Genomic DNA, 20,316 nt, shown 5'->3' on the forward strand with positions numbered 1-20,316 from the left:
CCGTATTTAATGGAACCCGGCCGCAAAGCACGGTCAAGCCAACCTCCTCTATGTGGTGCGCTGGCAGCCTCAAAACGGTGACAAATTTGATACCGAACCCCATCGTTCATTGTCCTGTTTGCTGCTGACAGAATAGGGCACGGTAGGCGGAGGGCGAGAAAGGGAGGAGAGACGGCCAAACGAGTTAACGGATGGCTGCTTGAGCTAAAGACAGACGGAGAAAGATCGGGCAGTTGGGAGGCTGAAGGAAAATGAGACTTAATTACTGCTGAACAAGCGGCTGATATGAGCGAGCGGTATAGAACTCTATATTTAGTACAAGAGACTGAGACCGAACAAAATCACTAACAAAAAAGGTGCAGTACAATTGTCCTTAAGGGCCGAGCGCTAAATACGTGTTTGAATATTTCAAATGTGGATTTAACTGAGGCAATTTCAGTTTTCAGAGCATTTTTAAGACTAAAAAAAGTTTTAAATCAACTTGATGACTGTACAACATGACAAAAGTAAAAAAAATTTCAAAACCCCTTTTGTAATATTATATAACTAATATTAGGAAATCCCTGGTGACAACACCAGCACTCAGAAGGAGTTACTGCTAGACAGAAGTATTGTTGTTCACCGAGTTCGGGGCTCACGTCAGTGGTGCAGAATGGACCACTCCTCTACATCAAACTGACACAAAGAGTACAGAGATGCTTCTTTGAGCAGTGGAGCTTGGTATACTGGTTCTTAACTCACAAACGGCCACACAGGTAAAGTATGATGGCCAAATCGACAGTGTAAAAAGAAAGAGAGCCGCACAGGTACCACATAAATCTGAGATGTGAGAAAGCCCGAAGAAGAGGCGACATAAAGGGAAAAAGGAGGAGGATAGACAGAGTAGAAGACATAGAAAAAGAGAGAGACTGGGCTTTCATGAGGACACTGTAGTTGGGCTCCCTTCCACAACTAACCCACGCCCTGTCAATTTCACACTCAACAGCCTACAGGGAAAAGGGTCGGTTGCGTCGGTACAAAGACGCATCAGTAACAGATGGCGTGGAACAGAGAGCTCGATGCTGCTTTTACATTTTGATATGATCTATTACTTTATCCCTTAAGAGACGCAAATAGCCAGAGTAGGGTAGCAAATTTAATGTGAACTCTCCATTTGTCTGAAGAGTTCTGGTGCTGATCGAGATTTAGGCGTTTTTGTTCCACTTACACATTTCATGCCTCGCCTGAAGTTCATTCATGCTGCTAACAGTATTAGTTCACTGATGTATGCTATCGTTATTTAAAGGAATTACATATTCAGGTTTTTGCCCCCATCCCAATCACTTGTCACTATTTCATCCGTGGTTTTGGCTGCACTGAATTTCAAATGAGCACCTACACTTTTTCCAATCCATTTTCAACTTTCAGTTTCTTAAAGAAGGGGCTGCAAGAACAGCCTAGACCAAGACCTCTCAACAATTAACTTTACTCTTAATAATAAGCACAACCCTTAAGTTTGTGATACATTGCAGAGGTCTCAGATCTCAGCGGGTCGTTTCATCTTACCAGGGTAGCGTTCTTGCCGTAGTCCACCCAGCGCAGCGTGGCAAAGTTAGTAGACTCTGCGCAGTTGAAGCCGTGGTTGAAGCCGGCGTGGTAGCCATAAGGAAAAGTCACCATAAACTCTCCTTCATTCTGAGTTATCTGTGCATAGAGGAAAGAAACAGAAGAGTTAAAAAAAAGTCTTATAAATTCTTGGCATTCCTATTTAAAGTCCAAGTATTGAAATTACTAATACAAAAAAAAAAAGAAGTGTGTCTCATCCATGTACTGCATTTCTTACAGCTACAACTCACTTTTTTATTATTAAAAATGTTTAAACCTTCTTACTACCCACGAGTCTCCCAAAAAAAAAAATAACTGCCACCAAAGTTTAAGAATAAAGAGAGTCTGGCTCCTCAGAATAAACTTTTCTTTAAACTTTTTTCTGACTTCAACCCAACTCGACTGCTGCTCCCAGTGTTGAGCGTCTTCCCATGAGCAGAGTATTATTATGAGGATGTTTAAGAATAGGAGGGCAAGTTAGGCACATTCCTTTTTAGCATGTCGCCCCAAAGCCTAAGCATTATATACGTGCCTGTGGATCTCGGCTTCTTTGTGAAGCCTGGATTCCTGCAATCAAGAGGCACATCAAGCCAAACGAGGAAACGAGCGTGATGGGAGAGAGGGATGGGGGCTGAAAGCGGGAGATAAACTTCCTCAACTAAAAGCAGTGGTTCAGATATCAAACGCACCCCCTTCGCTGTGCCAAGAACAGAAGACTGTTTTATTTTTATACATAAATCAGGAAAGTCACTGTAGGTGTGTAGCACGTAACATGTTCGCTGTGATAATGATATCCTGAGGGGGGAGGGATGAGATAAGATGGGTGGGGGGTCTGGCTTTGGGGAGCTTTGGATGCCTCTTCTGTCTGTATTTTTTTTTTTTTTCCCCTCTCACCCCCCTTCAATTTTCCATTAATTTTCTTGCACAGTGGAGGCTTCTGCTACAAGCCGAACGGCACAAAAGAAAGGTGAAAAGATGCCAATTAATTTTCAGTGACAGACAGAAAGAGACAATCTTTACTGGTCTACGCATCAATACTCAGTCATCCGAACAAGCCCACTTCTCCTGCAATTTATGGAAACCACACAGAGAGAGCAGCGGGTAAAATAACACAACTTCACTTCCTCTTTCATATACAAGGCATCTCAAACTTTTAAGTAATCCTACTTATCACAGCCATTATTGATTACTATCAGGGTGAAACTGAATGAAAATGAATGAGTGGCGCCGCAACAATGCATTTTAAAATGACTCCACTAAACGCAACCTTTGTGTCTGTGATTCAGCATTGGCTGAAAAAAACCAAAGAAGATTCGAGTTACCCATAAACTTATGTTGATTAAAACAACCACTATCGCCCATCATGTAGGCATGGATATGTTGCCACTCACTCTGTCAAAGGGAATACTGTATTTCTTCAGGATGGATGGAGATATCAGCGTCATCTTGTGGCGAAGGAAGGCGTCACACCCTTGGCAGCTGCCCGGGAAAAAGCCTGCAGAGGATCAAAGTGCGTACAGGGGTTGAAAGAATTTCACAGAAGACTAGAAGATAGACTGAAGGTGAGAAACTTGGATTATATTGCGTCTGCACAATGAAAACCACAACACACATACCAACCAATGACATAGACAAGATAGACTGAATAATATGTATTCTAAGTTATGCAGATACCTGCACTGATTGTACCTTGCATGTTGGAAGGGGAAAGTTTTCAAAGTAAAAGCTGAACTTTAACACAAATACAGATAGTCTTACAAATGGAACTCAACAATACGGCCTGTGGTATTCAAATGTTAAGGAAAAAGAAAAGTGATAATTATTTGAAACCCTGTTAAGCAACATACTGCAGGTAATGAGAGAATAATCAATCCCTGATCCCAAAATACTTAGTTTTCTTAAACAAAAATCTGAAAATCCTCTAGAGCTGCATTTTCACAAATCAAGCAAAACAATCTCAGATGACTAACCTTTTCTAAATAGATTCATTTGAACACATTAAAAACCAAAGACCTTTATCAAAATATATTTTTTTTAACTTGATTAAATATGATTACCAGCTGATCTGTGTTCAGATTCCCATGCAGCCCTTACATATGTTGAAAGTGTTTAGACACTGCAAATTGAGCAGCTTTCTTCAGCTGAAATACAGCTGCGTTTATCACATTACTGTTAATCCTATAACCTGGAAAAGGAAATCCGGTTTCCCCTCGACATGGAAATAAATTAATTTACCGCCTCGAGTGAAGGATAATCACGTTACCGTAATGCATTTAAATGCACTAATTGTGTACCTCCAGGTTGTGTTTCAGGGGAAATCTGATGGACTTCAATTTAGCACAAAAGAATACTACAGAGTGCAAAAACTAAAACTGGGTGGCGTTACAAAAGGAGGAGGGGAGAGTAAATCCGCCAGACAGGAACCTCTAGCAAGGCCGACACCCTCCTCAGCCCCTTCGGCCAGCGTGTCTCCATTACACTGTAGCGTCACACATGATCTGTTGACTGAACAAGCAACGCAGTTGACCACAAGGTGGCAGTAGGGCTGTTCGATTTTGCCCAAAAATAAAATCTCGATTTTTTTCTCTCAAAATCCGATTACGATTATTTTGTGAATTGACAAAAGGCAAAGAAATGATTTCAAATATGCTGTTTTTTTATTGAACATTTGCCCCATTGGGCTTTAAGTGCAAACTTTGCTCTTATTAAACCAAAAATGAATGAATAAAGTGCAAAACTCTGTAAAATAAGTTGAAAAAAAGTTTTAAAAAATATAATAAAATATAAAGTTTTATCTCTGAAAAAAAAAAAAAATCAGCAAATCAGCACTTGCAAACATACAGTAAGTTATATTTCCAATTAAATAAAACAAAACATTTTCTAATTAAACTAAACTGGGTCTTTGCATGCTAAATAATAATGCAACCCATGAAGGAGGTAGAGGTGTGTAATGTCAGTCATTACATTTGCTATTCACATTTGCAAGTTTTTTGCAAGGAACACGAGCCGGTCTACCGGTGGCATGTTCCAACGCCCCCTCCTACACTAAAGAGCCTCTCCGATGGGGCACTTGTCGCAGGTATTGGGAGGTATTTCCATCAATCATTAATATGGTATCAATCATTAATATGTGTGCAGACAAGGTAAAAAAAAAATTAAAAATTAAAAAAAAAAAAAAAGTGAAAAATCGATTTTACGATTTTCACATTTTAACATCGTTCTAATTACATAATCGCGATTACGATTTAAAATCGATTAATCGAACAGCCCTAGGTGGCAGTAATGCGCATTTTTTATGTTCGCAAACCACCAGCAGCATCCAAAGACAAAAAAAAAAGAAGACTGCAGCAAAAGAATAAAGTGAAGAAACACGTAAACAATGTATCCTACTTGCGTTTTCTTTGTTTTTAAAAAACACATACACACGGTAACGACTGAGATGGAAAATGTACATTGGCTGGCCAACCCGAGTACCTTTCCTGCTACAGAGACATTTTTCGCCCCGTAAAGGTTCCTGAAAGCTACTCTTGCAGGGCCGTTCCTGCTAATAGGGAGCCATTCTAACGATCCAGTCCCGGAAAATCTTACCCGGAACTCCCGCATGTGGAAACGCCTGAGTGCAACCACAGAGGAAAATCTTGGCTGATCTTGATGATCCACTTTATTTATTTAAACATGCCATTAATTTTAAAAGCAACACCACTGACTGAGTCAACGGCTGGCTGTTTTAACAACAGCTTTATTTGTTTACTTCCGTCCAATTAATCCAAAATAATGAGGTTTAAAACTGCTGATGCCACATCCCCAAGGTCGCATCCAAAAAAACAAAACAAAAACACATCTGCAGTTGCAGAATTTAGTGCTTAGTTACAAACAAATACAATTCTTTAAAAGACACGCAACATTTTGAGATCATAATAGAACTCCAAGAGACTTTTAAAGCACCAACTTGCAAAACAAAGGCTCACTTATGCTCTTGGAGGGCCTCAGATGGACACTACATTATCAAAGAGAGAATTTCTCCTCATCACTCTATCATCTGTACCCACCACTGCTTCAAGGCAGGGGGGCTCCATCTAAGCCTTTACCCAGTTAAACTTTAATGTGACTGACAGTATGATCAGCACCTATTTCATCATTCATTTTTTCTCTGCATTGTTTCAGCTTCTGTTCCACCCTACAAAGAGGAGGAGGGAGAGAGGGTTTCTACACCCTCATTGCCTGCCTGCTTGTTGGAGCTGATAAAGGTGAATAATGTGCCGACAGAGTCTCGGTATTAATCCTCATTAAAATGCAGCTGGCTCTCTCTGAGCTCTCCACAGGAAAATATCAACTTAAAGGCTTCATTTTTGTCCTTTTGAGGTGGAGAATTTAGTTCCTGCCTCCTACACTAAAAGTAAAATAATGCGTTGATGAGGACGCCAGAAGAGGTATGGCTGCCATGGTGTCAGGCGATTTCCACATGATAAGACCGCTGTCCCGGCCCATTTGGCATTCACTCCACACTCATAACCGTCACTCCAGGACTCATAAACAGTTGGCTGTGTGCGCGCCAACGACGCCGTTGATAGGTCAGTGGGTGTCTGTTAAACACGGCCGCCGCTTCCATCCAACTACCAGCTGCTTTGATAAGGAAAGGGAACGGAGGGACTGAAAGAGCTATAAAAGTGTCTACAAACAATCCAGGTTTCAAGTCGTTGGCATTTAATTTGATCAAATCTATAAACTCAGTATTGAATGTACCAAATCACAGCAACAATTTGTTTATTACAGCATGCACACACTACAAAAAAAATATTTTCATCTAAAGCCTGTAGTAAACTTATAATCACATCCTGTCCACTTAATTAAAAACACTCATTTCCCAGGTATTCCTCACTTTGTAATCATCTTCTTTCCATTTCATTATGAAGAAATTTAATTTATTTTTGAAGAAGGCGAATATCCCTTCTAGTGATTAAAATATTTTTTACGACAGAAATAGAGGAAGCATTCAACAATCCGATAATTCAATTTTTAATCAATTAGAAAATGAATCAAAAGGATTCAAACGGGATAAAAATAGATCAATGACATGAACACCATCTTTATACATAGTTCATGACGCAAGCTTAGATATCCGTGATGTACTGCAGATATACGTGGACAGAGCTGAATATTTAATGTTAAAAGAGCTCGTATTATGAAGAATTGCAGTGTAGATCGTGTATTTATTACCTGCAACACGTTGTTTTGTTTTTTTTAAATGGATACTTACTCATCACACTTCAACTACCGTCTTGAATATCCCAGCTCTTTAAAGTATAAAATAAGAAGGCACAAGGCAGAGGCTGTGCACCAGCGTTCAATTCTGAGTTTTCAGTTATATACTTTGGATTAAGCAACTCCCACTCATCTTCTGTCTCACTCTGAGTATCATGCAGATACTCAACACCATTTACAGAAGAGGAGAACACAAGTACTTCAAAAGGAAGGTGGGGGATAACATGAGATATGTTGCGATGCAGGAAGACGGACAGAATGGCCTCACTACATCTTATTTATCTGCCCCAGATGTTTCTAGTTTTCACATAGAAAAGCTCAGCGTCTATTACTGTGAAGACTGTAAAGCTCTTTCCAAGACTGGTTCAAAATTAGCTTGGTTTTGTCTTGTAAAGATATGTAACGCTTTCGAGCACAACATGCCTCAAGCCAGTTTAGCAGGCATCTACGTCCAAGGCTGTCTCCTGAGCATCACTAACATTCATCATTTTTACCCATTTCATTCCTAAAGAAAAAGAAACAAAATACAGACAGTTGATGTTGCTGGCTTAATTTCAATCCCTCTCAAATTCATCATTTTCAACCCTCCTCATCCATTCTGTATCAATGACTCCAAACATGTACAACTTTGAGTTGCGTGTTCTCAAATTCTGCATCAGCACAGTCAAGTGGCAAAGATGTTGTTGATGCTTCAAGTATTGTTAGAAAGTGGAACACGCGTAAAACATGATGACAAGCATGGTGCAGTATCCACTACACTCTGTGCTTTTCTGATGAAAAACTGCAGAAACGCTGCCGATTATGGGCCCGATTTATTAAAGGTTTGCGTGTGTAAAAACGTGTGCAAACTTGACAGCACCCGCAAACCAAAGTGCCAGCTGATCTACTAACAGCGTGCAAAGAGGACTGCGTCTCTCAAATGCGCAAAATAGCACACGCAATCCATTTAGTACTTTTGCCCTGATGAATAATCAATATGGGGCGTACCCACCAGGAATAGCTAAATACTGGGAGGGAAAGATGCAAATTGGTCCATTTACCACGCGCAATGAGATTTACCAAGCCTGAAAGTTTTTGCGTGGATTGTGATTGCGTCTGTATTTAATACGTTCGAAAGGAAGGTGCTAATCTCCACATGCAAAAGGAGAAATATTTTATTTGAATGTTAAATCGAGTATTATTCAGCAAAAGGTTGCCACAGGAGGCACATTCATTTTTTTATTTGTGATAATAAATAAATCACGTGTTTTCATGGAGAAAAAAGTGTTTCTCATTGTGCGCCTATACTTGTTCTGCAGTTCTCATACCCCGGTGTCGTGCCGTATTCAGCACCCCTGCCGTGAAAAGCACCCCCTCGTCTGACAAAAATGATATTCTCATTCCGTGTTCTGTTCATGTTCTGTTGTCCATGTTCTGTTTAGCGTCCAGTTTTGTGTTAATGATTCATGTTTAAATGCGCTCATGGATTCGGATAAAAAAAAAAAAAAAAAAAAATCGGGTAAATTATGTCATTAATTAATAGCCTGCTTACTGTGTTGTCTTCCATAATATTTGTAAATATATATAATATAAACTCCTAAGTATGTGTTTGTGTGAGTGTGTATATATAAATATATTAAAGTGTCAGTGTGTTGTTTTTTTTCTTGGTCTACTTATCATTGAATATACGAGGGGGTGCTTTTCACGGCAGGGGTGCTGAATACGGCACAACAATTTGCCTCTTCCACAAAATCTCTATAACTCCAACTCGTCAAATTTCATTTTGCGCTTGCAACTATATCCTGCTTTCCATCCACTCTCCATGGCGCAAAGTTTGCGCCGCAAACCGTAAGACGCGCAACACCTCATTTAAATACTGAGGTTTGCACCTGTTATCAATTGCGCACGCAATCTTAGTTGATCACCCGCAAAACACACAATAACAGCACACGCAAACTTTTTCAGTGCACACCCAAGTTATTACTCTTAGGATCTTAGTAAATCGGGCCCTATGTGTAGTAAATAATTCCTTTAAAAAAAAAAATTTTTTATCCCAATTTTTTCCCCATTATATCACCCAGTGCTCCTACCTAAGTGACAGTCCTGTGCATTGCCATCCTCTACCAACCCTGGGAGGTCCTACACTGAGCTCAGGTTTCCTCCTTGACCTGAGGAGTTTACAGGCCGCTTCTTTTCACCAGGCAGGGTGAGGATTCTCTGGACGGACGTAGCGTGTGGAAGGATCACGTTATTCCGGCCAGATCCCTCCCACCCCATCTGGCGCCCCGGTTGGCCAGAGGGGGCATGTATAGCCAAGGACTGGTGCATGTTTTTGTGAGGGTAGCTCACACTAGCTACCCAAGGGAACACGGGGGTAAATAATTCTTAACCTTGATCTCCATGCAGTGTTTAGGTAAATGGTACAGCTGAGGAACAGCAGAAATGCTTTTGCTCTGTGGTCATATATGTTGGGACTGTTTTACATGAGCAGGAAATAATGGTCTGAAGGTTTGAATGGTTTGAAGCACATCCTCGTTCAATAACTGCTCACTATTGGGAAAAAGGAGGGCAGAAAAACCTGTGTACGTGTTCACTAAACATGAAATGCGTTTTAATAGAGAGGAGGTGCTCACCTTGTGCCAGCCTCTCCAGCCTCTTGCCATGCTCAGGTGGGATAGTGTACCTGCAGATAAAGGAGGGGGAGGTGTTCAGTTTGGAATATTACCAAGAAAGATGGAAAGCCAAGTGCGACAAAGCAAATCAAAATCAAGTTATAGGAGAATGGGTCTTAATTATTCACAGTATAAAAAATGTGATAGTGTTAATTATGCTAAAATAAACACACATATATAGGCAAGAAAAGGAAAAATGCCTGTGGGCTTATTTCTCAGCCCTAAGCACCAACTGTTTTAAGAAATGAAAATCTCTGTTCACAATCCGTCCCAGAAACTTCACCTTCACTCGTGGTCATTATCAGGACCCACATTTTTACCAATAACTGAGAGAATGCTGTATGAAGTATGTTCATGTTGCTTTGAGCTACACTATTCTCCTTGTAAAAAGGTTTATTTTTAAAAGGAGAACAATCTCTAAGAAAGAAAAGGAAAAACAACATTAAACAACCTCGCTCTGTGCGGTTACCGTGATTTGATGCGTTTCTTCCATCTGCTTCCAGCGTGTGACTAAGCTAAAATAGTTACCCTGTTGTCACGCTTCTGTGCCGCAGAGGTTGCTGTTATTATTTATGAATGCTTTTATGCTGGTATTAAAAAGGTGGAGGGAGCCGTAAATTATGAAACTGCACCCTAAATTTCAGATGCTACATTTACAGAGCATGTTGATTCGTAAAATGGAGCAGGAGACAGTTGGCGAGCTCAACTCTAATCTGTTCATCAGTGAAAACAATAAAGACTCTTCATTATTGCAATCATTTCTTCTTGGCTGTGAAAATCTTCAGAAACCTCTGGGATTGAACTTTGCTTGAAAAAAAGCAAAGTACATCTACTTTATTGCTGACCCACATGAGTGCTTGAAGCAAACAAAATTCATAAGAAGAAAGGAGGAAAGAAGGAGAGATGCTGAAAAGCAACAACAAGAGAGAAGCAGAATGAAAAAGTAAAAAGACCATTTCTGCTAGAGCTTCAAATCACGGCGCCACACTGCCACCTGTAGACAAAAGCTCAGACCTTCACAGCCTCCAAGGATTTAGGACACGTCCGTGAACATCTAACCATCCTGCCATCAGTGACTTGTGATTTAAAAAGTCCTTTGTGTCATTATGAGATAAGGAAGTGAAACATGAAGGGACATCTGGTGCATTTAAGTTGCCATCTGAAGAGTTGTAGCTTAAAAAGTAAGTTTCACATGCGTCTGCTTTTTCCACTATCATTTCTTTACATGCATAATTGCTAATGAATAAGACAAAACATATCAGGCTTTGTGATCACAGTAGTAATTTGTTCTGCAGCCAGAGGACAAAGACAATAAAAAGTAATAACTTGTGACTTGCTGGCAGATCCAATTATCCTTCGGAGATAACTGGAAATTTTGCATTTATTCCAAAATCTAACCTGACCTTGGGTTATGGTTTTTCATTATCAACCACACACTGAACGTGCCCAACAGGTATTCTCAGTAGTGCCAATATAACTACATAAAAGACTCAGGCTTCGTCTCTACATAGGCATCACTCCGCCTCATTTAACTTTTCACACTGTGCCTTGATCCACTAAACCACATAACCTCCTCTGCATCACTGATTTTCTATTGGAAGAAAAGATTTACAATCTTTCAACTGGTACCCGAGAAGCTGTAAAAAATAAAAAGGTATTTTTGCATTATAATACTATGTTTTGTGAATATTTAAATGTTAAATTTTTCCGTGGCGGCATCTCACAGCCTAATGGCTATGCAGCTCCAAACAAATCTTGTACAGAGCTCGTGCGGCACTCATCATTGTGATGTTATGTCTGAAGTTATGACAACATTTTGCTGGGCTCAAAACATACATCCAAACTGAAGATGACATGGATTTTCAATGCTCTATCTCCAGAAAATAAGTTCCTTTCCTAAAATTCTTTAAAGGTTTTACCACTGGTCAGCATCACATGAGAGCTTGTGTGCAAATGTGCACAACTTTCACAATCCAGAAACATCCACTAAATGGGTTGTTCCACGCAACCTGCAAACAAATTAAATCATCTCATTCAGCACGTGTCCTCCAGCTCTCGCCTTCGTAAGACTATGGTTACCACGGCAACATCACATATGTCACTCCCTCAGCTGCTGAGAAACACATAAATAAAACTCCACACACACACACTTAAAAAAAATAAAATAAAAAAAAAAAAGGACGAGAATCAACTTTTATACGCCACTGGGGGGGTTGTAGGATCCAGTATTCTTGGCAGGTTGAATTAAAGAGTCATCTGCGCATGAGAAGTGGTGCAACATATGTAGTGAATCCCACAGAACTAAAACCTATTTGGAGAACCCACAATATTTTTATACCATCCATCTAATCCACTTCTAGCATTTTATGAGAAGTAACTTGTACACTTTTTGAAATCAAATAGAAAATGAAATTGTCTTCTCCTGGAATGTGTAAACAAAAATGGCCCAAAACCAGTGGGACTACAAGAGATGTTGGGAACTCATGCATTCATCATAAACTCCTCCCTCGCTAGACAAGTCAGACTGGGCTTATTTCAACATTTCCTGATCTTCCACCCACATGCTCAGAGACTAATCCATCTTCTGAGAGCAGATCTACTGGTGTGTATTGGGTTAGAGAGGTGATTAAGAGGCTTTTAGCATTGAAATAAAAGAGAATAATGGAGGGGTAAAGATGGTGTAACTGGCGACCAAGGCTGCAATCCTCTACACATCCAACAGAGAGCGTGTATGTGTGTGTCTGTGGTTAAGTAAACGTAGGAGGTTCAGCAGGAACAGACTCTGATGCGAGCAGAGTTGCTGGGGGAATAGACCTAATTTCACAAATGGTTGCACTGAGAGGAGAGAAGGCGAAAGACAAAGAGAGCGGGTGTGTGTTTTAAAGGAATATGCTCTGTTTAACAACTTATAATTACCCCATCACACACAAGTATACAAGTGAAAATGATTCAATTTCAGCAGGGAAAAAAAGAGAAAACATGGGGAGGGCTTGGCAAGATCTCATGAGTTAAGACAGTGGTGACAGAAAAACTAGGAAAGAGGGAAAATAACTATTTAAAAAAGGTTTCTTTTTCACTAACACTATCTATAACTTAACACATCTTTCTTAAGAAAAGTGAAGAAAAATCCCTTAAAAACATTTATATGGTAAATTAAGGGTGACATGACTTTACTCGTACCATGCTCAAGGGCTGCATGAAACACAAGGCGTGTTTCGATTAGACCCGTTACTTTCCCTGGATCAAGAACTCGCTGGGCAGTGTGAATACCGCTTCCTGACGCCTGAAGGCGAGTTTAGGGGAGGGAGGGGGAGCTGAGAGGCGTTAAAGTGGTACTCTGTAACATGATGGTCCCGCTATGTGTTTGGGTGGCCTCCTGATGCAGCACTGGGAGATGGAGCAGATGCTGCGTCCATCCTGCCCTTAATAAAAACAGGATTTGTGGAGTGGCCTCCCTCAAATGTAGTACAAATCAAAATATGACCATTTCAGTTGCCGTTATGGTCACTGACCGCGTAGAACTTCTTTCCAAGACTCTTCAGTTTGTTAATGACCCGCATTTCGTTTTTTCCCAATGCAGTAAGTTGCATATTATGGGAACCGTAAAATGCCTATTTATGGCGTCCTCAGTCCTGAAGATGAGGAGCTGGCAGACATTCTCGTCTATTGACTGGACCAGCTTGACACCCAACCCTGTTCCAGTTGACGTAAAAAGGACAGAAGACACGCTAAATTTGGGTAACAAACATGGCGTATCCAGGATGTGAATTCTGAAATACTCCAGGTCCCCAGGTAATGCTAGCTCTATTTGAATAGCCTATTACAGAAGGGGTTGCCATCTTCGCTCCAATCTACTTGAACTCTATCTTGATGTCTCACACTCCCACTGGATCACTATATTCCTTGCAGGAATGACGTTTGACATCCCCATGTGCAAAACAAGCCCAATCCAGGCAGTTCACTGATGCTGGAATGAAGTACCAAATGCTACAAGAGCCGGTTTGTTCCTCTCCATCATCAAGTCTCTTGAAAAAAAAACTAGCTTCTTCTATTACACCTTATCAGTTAATCTTTCTGTCTACATTGTCTTGCTTTCAACTTCAGCTCCCCTCTCACACTGTAGCTTCAGTGGGTTCCGCAATTTGTAAATTGCCTTCAATAAAGTCATTTACTGAATGTAAATGTAGTTACGGTGACCTATGGTTATAGTCTATTTAGGTAATCAAACTTGTCTATCAATTGGTGAATTGGAGGTCAATAAAATGGATGGATGTACCCAAAGAACTGATATCTGGATAATATTACAGTTCTGTAGGTTTCCTAAACGGTGATACGCTATAATGACTTTGCAAATGATATGCACGATTCAAAATGTTACATGTATATCTTCTGTTCTCGAGGTAGTTGTTACTGGCGTACACGTTTCTTCTGTTACTGCTTAGTCCAAGACTTTGGAAAGTTGTTCCAACTGTATTATCAGCTAGTTGGACTTTGTCGGATTGTGTACGTTCACGTTCAGTTTTATTCGATCATGATTGGATGGTAATTCGTTTCTAACAATGTAAAATACTCAATGATTGGAGCTGAATGTTTTCAGACCCATTTCCTTTCCAGTCTGAGCATCGTTTTTATATTTGCCTCCATCTTTCTGTTACACACACCTGGAAGTTCCTGCTTCCTGAGGAAAATAACTTCTCTTTAATAACCTCTAGTTTGTCTTTATATTTCTGTGTTTGTGTTTCAACCTTTTTTCTATCTTCATGTTGTTTCCAATCCCTCACACTGCAGGAGGGGAGCAGAGTCAATCCAGCATTCTGAATTACAGCATTATCTCTGGCTGTGTGTTTGTTTCTTCCTTCTGTTTTCTCTCCAACCTGTCTTCTTTTCCTCAAAGTATGCTATCCCCTCTCCTGTCCACCTCCTCCTGTAGGACGCCTGCGTATCACATTCTCTCTAATGTAATCTCATTATAATAATCGATTCTTATTTTCACACTCCCCACTGTGAGTCGGTACATTTTGCTACAACTTGGTGTCAAAGTGTGAGTGCGTGTGTCACTCAAAATCACATTTATTAAGATGCATAAACCTGTTTTGAACAAAATTAGTAGGGCAGTGGAAATTAGAAGAGGTAACTGCACTGATGTAAACCATCGGTCTACAACGAGATCCTGAAGGCCACAGCATTACAAATCCTGAGCCCCACGAAATCTAATTTGGCCTTTTATATTCATAGCATTAAAATACCAAACTCAAAAGCTGTATGTTGGTAATGACCATTACAAAAGTTGTATAGAAAGAACAATGCGACTTCAGAATACCTCTGGGGTTTTCCAAGTGTGAGATGAGTGAAACAAGTAGAAGTGACTACATCTTTTTGCACTTGCAACTGTGGCACACTGGCTTGCTGCACAACTTGGAGAATGAAACTATGCTGACTGTTTAATAAGTCAGTAAATAATGTTAGGTTTACTTATGAGATGATGCACCAGTCAGCATGGCGCATTGAAACATGTCTCCTCTCAGAAAATAGAGGATTTTACATTATATTTTATGAAGAAAGGGAGTTTAAAAGGATTAAAAGGATTTTATATTTTATAAAAACACAAAAATTAACACATTGCATTAATTGAAATTTTTGAATTTCATAGTTAATAGATAATAATAATTCCTTCTTCTCCCTGTGGAAAAAAGAAACTAAAGAATAAAAACACATTTCATCTATTTCATTTTAATATAATTGACTGTATAGCATTTGCAAAAACTTTTACCAAAACTCTAATCTGCTTGTGGATTCACACCATGGACCATTAAGAGGCTCCTGAAAAACTAAAAAATCTATTTTGATTTGCCAAAATGGATCAAACTCAAATTGCAGTTTTCAGTCTAAAACTTTAAAAGCATTATGTTTAGGAATATAGGTGTATAAAGTAATATTTAACGGGAAAGTGCTGTCAGGTCTCTGGAGAAGCTATTGAAAACTTGTAAAGGGAGCCTGAATACATAATGTTTTGTCTATGCCGTCTATAAAATGATGCATGTATCCTTACTGTGATCCAATCTTATGTTTCTATTTGTATTCACACACTTCAGTCTGTTCTCCCTTCTTCAATATAAACTTGATTTAAGTGTCATTGTATTTGTGTTAGAGATTGATCTTTACTCCAGTGTATATGGCCCTAACAGCCAGCATATGGTTTCCACTTCCAGCAGTGCACAAGACAGTGATATTTTGTTTATGTACTTTACACATAATCTGATGGTCTGCTAATCATGACAAAACTGCTGGTGGGAAAATATTTGATGAGTGTGTTTAGATTCAGTGCTCTTTGGTCATGAATACATTACAAAGGCTATTAGGCAGAGTTGTCTGCATAGCAAACAATAACTGCCATTATATATAACTGCTGCATTGGCAGAGTGCAAATAACATTTATATTTCTTGGTGGATGTGTTTACTATCTATCTCCTAATAAGGTAACTCTGTGAGTGGTTGCTCTTTTTGGAAGCGGGATGAACACAGTTCACATTTCTAGCTCTAGTAAAAGACCTGTGCTCCACCCTTCCCATCTATTAGCATATGAAGTTTGCCTATGCAAAAGTGATAGGAAAAAACAAAACAAACAACCGCTGTGTCCAAGGTCATGCAGATAAGTTTTAAAAGTCCATGTAAAGAATGGTCTGCTTCAGCAGTGCTGCTCACTGGGTTTCTGCCTTAATGAATATCAATTACAGAACAATTTCCAAAAACTGGATTAGAAGTTAAAAGGTCTGGTAACAACATTTCAAAGTTGTCAAATCTCCAGACTTTTTTAACATTGATGTTCCCTTGTGTTTTGCTTTCAATAATACTGATAAGAGAATAGAAAGGTGTCAGCACCTTTATGCATTTATGAATGACACATTGAAACTGTTCTGTGTTTATACATTTAAAATAAACTGACCAGGACTTTGGTTGTCCAAAGTGCAGATAGTTGATGCTGTAGAGGTCCATGTCTTCAGTGTGCCAAGCAAAGGTGGTCTTCCACATGCCAAAATACAGGTAAGGAGTATTGACACCCTCGATGACAATGCCGCATTCCTGCTCGACCATATCCAGTAGCGTATTGAGGTGGCCAATGTTCCACTCTGGAACATCCTGGATAAAATAACATACATTTTCCTGATTAATACATGGTTAAAATGCATTAAAAGAAGCACTCAAAATGGCACACGGTCAATCAGTGACCACCAGATGGTGCTGTAATCATTCATGTACTTGCTCTCTGATCATTGATACAGTCACTGTAATATTTTGTGCCCTTGGTAAGTAAAAGCTACACCTACCAACCTTGTGTAGTTTTGTTTTTTTTTAACCCTCCAATTATACAGGCACATTAATGGGCTGAGTGATACAAGCATCTATGTCAGTTTACTAAAAATATACAATAAATAAGATCAAAAGGTTAAAATCAATGGGCAGGTGTGTCAACACTGTTCACTACTGCAGAGCATCTCACCTCATCATAGATGGAACCACTAACATCAGCACCGTAAATCGGTGACACAAATGTCAGATTTTTCCAGTACTTCCTTTCTAGGTCGTCAAAGTCTTTGTGGCGTGGCGTGCAGTACCTAAAGACAGATGAGATCAAATATATTTCAACAGTGCACTCAGGAAACAAGATTTGATTACTTCACACAGATCAATGGTCAAAATCATTTTTTTTTACAACTTTTGTTTCCCTTAAAGATATTCTTCAAATTACAATAACACTGGAGCAAGCAATTATCCTTGCTTGAAACAAATGATTGCTGTTGTATTATTATTTGTTAAAACATAACCTGAAAACTTGGGAGGGCAAACCTTGGCCCAACAAGCAAACATGTTTACAGCCGGGTTAAAAAAAAAAACTAACATTTTGGTCTCTATTGTTTGATTTCAAATGTGACGACTCTGAGGGATGTGACTTTATACTACATCAGCTGAATTTATGTAAAAACAATACATTTATTTCTAATATGTAGTTTCTAAACTGTATAACATTGTGCCACAGGAGGAACTAAAAAAAGCGAGAAAAAAAATCTGCAGGTGTTAAGAGTGTTTACCAGCAAAATATGGTCTGACAGAGGTTTTATGAGCACCTCATTGCTCCCATTCCCTTCAAATTATATGATGGATATATTCTACAACAACAGAGTAATAACATTTTATGCATTCATTTATGGACGAAACCCCTGGATCGGGGCCAACTTACTTCTTGCTGTTAGCCAGCTTGCGGTATTCACCCACAGTCATTGATTTCTTCTGAATGTTGTACTGCGTGAACAGGCCAGATTGACCAGTCACCACTTGCATGATAGGAGCTGGTATCACCATCTCTTCAATTGCTTCATAGGACTTGCGAGGCTTCCAGCCTTCTGGTGGAATCACCTGGAGGTGTAAAAACATAGTTAACCTATATAAAGAGTAAACATCAATGTACTGTTCATATTTAGATGTTTATAGGTCTATATAGGATAATATTTTGCAGGATTTTAACCTTGGTTATTTTAGACTGTTAAGACTGTCAGGGGGACATATTGTACAGTGCATGTGTAAGGGTATGTGATGTCCCTACTTTTGCTAGGCCGGCGCGATGAGCTCCTTGACTCTCCATGTAGACAATATATTTGGCAAAATCTTTGAATTCCTCCATGGTCGGCCGAAAGGTCATAATTTTGCAGCTGGGGTTCTTGGAAGCAAACTTCGGCAGGGGCGGTGGTATAGGTGCCATTTGAGGACCTGTGGGCACTTCAGATTCGGGAAAAAGTGTTGGGGGTTCATCTGGACCCACAGGCTGAGCTGGGCTGAGAACTGGAGCAGCTTCTCGTTCTGAGGTCTCAGCAGTTTCAGGGGTTTCAGCGATCGCTGGCTCCTGGGCAGGGATCTGGTCTGGGGCTGAACTGGAGCTGAGAGAAGGAAATGAGGCTGGGGCAGGATCAGGGAGTGAGGCTGGGCCAGGGTCAGGAGCCGACACCGTGTCCAAGGGCATGTCGGTGGCCATTGGGTCTTTATAGGATTGCAGGTCAACCTGTAAGGAAACAGCAAGTGGAGTTGGATCACATTCAATGAATTATAACTTCCAACACGGAGGACTAGTGGCTATAAATACATAAAAGAATAGCAAAAAAAAAAGAGAAAAGAATTGAAAAAAATGAATAAATAAATAAAAATGAAGTAAAACTTTGTACAAATCACACTACGCTGAAAATATTACGACTAAATACAAATGTGAAAATACTGGATGGATTTCCAAAAGTTAACAAAATGATCCTATCAAAACAGTTCTACATTTTAATTATCTTAATAGCACTTTACATTAATGTATTTCTCCATGTTGCACTCCACTAAAAAAATAAATTTATATCGTGTTTGGTGCATTATTATTGGTTTCATAGTATTACATGTGGACTTTCCAATAAGAGGATTTCAATAATATAACTGAGGCAAAACCTTGATAATGCTTACACATTTTATAATAGGGCTTAACATATGTAACTGACATGCCCTATAAAACAGCCTTAGTAAGCAATCAATTGAATTTAATTACAAAATTTGACTTTATAAATAGAGAGACTGTGGCATTGGCTCACACTGGCTGACTATGCAAACAAGTACTTGGTGTTCATGGTGCTGTTATAAATAAATCAACTTCACGTAGTTTATTAAATGAACACTCTGGAATTAAAACAACCATAAGTCTAATATTAGATGGTATGCAGTGTAAACCCATGTTGGGGACCAAACACAGTAATCTAAAGCAGTTTTAAGTAAGAATGAAATATGTGTTTGCAGCAAAATTGTAATCAATATTAGCACAGGAGGAAAATGGAGCTATGTCAAAATAGACTTCAACTTTAAGCCTTTGACAAGTCTCAAAGATGTTATTTCACTAGAAAAGCCAAAGTTATCTTGACTCTTTTCCACGTAAAAAGTGCTTTTAGAGGCATGACTATAAAGATGTCTCGGTCCAGTTGCTTCTCCATAGTTTTAAGTTTGTTAAAATTTACTACCTATGACATGCAAACTACTGCGAATAAATAAATAAATAAGAAAAAAAGAAAGGAGCCAAATTTATGCTCTCTGTTTCTAACACGGCTATTTCTCTTAAATACATATCGAGCCAGTTCTATGAAAGCAGTCCCAACTTTTTGACATGGGGTATAAATATTTTCATAGAATATATTAAAGCAATTGTTTGGCCCAGTCAAAGCCATTGGGCAAACTAAAACTTTGTGATCAGCATTTTGAAAACTACAGAACCAGCGTAGCCCTAAATCCAGTTAATTCAAGTGAGACCAATAAATAAAATTAGATTCAACACCGATGTGAAATCAAAGCAATAACAGAAAAAATGAGATCGCTGTTGCCCTTGTTTTTTCAAGTTTTCGTGTTTTGATATAATGTAACTAGTAACAAATGCTCAAAAAGCAGTATCAACAATCTGTTTTGATACACAGCAGTGGCAACTTGATTTCTGTTTGCAGAGTAGGTCAAATAGTGACTGAAATGGAAACTAAGTGTTAACCAGAGGTCACAATTTTAACCCATTTTGACCCAAGATTTCATTTTAAAAGAAAAAAAAATAGAGTTCTGTACAAATTAAAGTTGTTCACCAACACCTCCTTTCTCAGACATGAACAAATATGCTAAAATTACTTATTTGTCATCAACCCCACAGTTTGATAAGATACTGTATGCCATGTTCATTTCTATGCATCCAATAACCCAGTCTAGCAAAGCCCTGCTCGTCTTGCTTAGCCCAGACACTGGAAGTAAATTGACAAAAAAAGATTAA

General features: G+C 39.2%; 1 protein-coding gene across 1 annotated transcript in view; it reads right to left on the minus strand.

Annotated features, from left to right (window-relative positions):
• kdm4b (lysine (K)-specific demethylase 4B) overlaps window positions 1-20,316 on the minus strand; it is a 53,663-nt gene that overhangs the window by 24,390 nt on the left and 8,957 nt on the right. Inside the window, exons 2-8 of the mRNA XM_061738520.1 lie at window positions 18,097-18,549; window positions 17,734-17,909; window positions 16,996-17,110; window positions 16,441-16,634; window positions 9,459-9,508; window positions 2,976-3,079; window positions 1,546-1,683 (exon numbers count right to left, since the gene is read on the minus strand). Coding sequence (XP_061594504.1) covers window positions 1,546-1,683; window positions 2,976-3,079; window positions 9,459-9,508; window positions 16,441-16,634; window positions 16,996-17,110; window positions 17,734-17,909; window positions 18,097-18,522 — 1,203 coding nt within the window. The 5' untranslated portion in view covers window positions 18,523-18,549. The remainder of the gene's footprint in view (window positions 1-1,545; window positions 1,684-2,975; window positions 3,080-9,458; window positions 9,509-16,440; window positions 16,635-16,995; window positions 17,111-17,733; window positions 17,910-18,096; window positions 18,550-20,316) is intronic.

This window comes from Cololabis saira, chromosome 13 (assembly GCF_033807715.1).
Source record: "Cololabis saira isolate AMF1-May2022 chromosome 13, fColSai1.1, whole genome shotgun sequence".
NCBI lineage: Eukaryota > Metazoa > Chordata > Actinopteri > Beloniformes > Belonidae > Cololabis > Cololabis saira.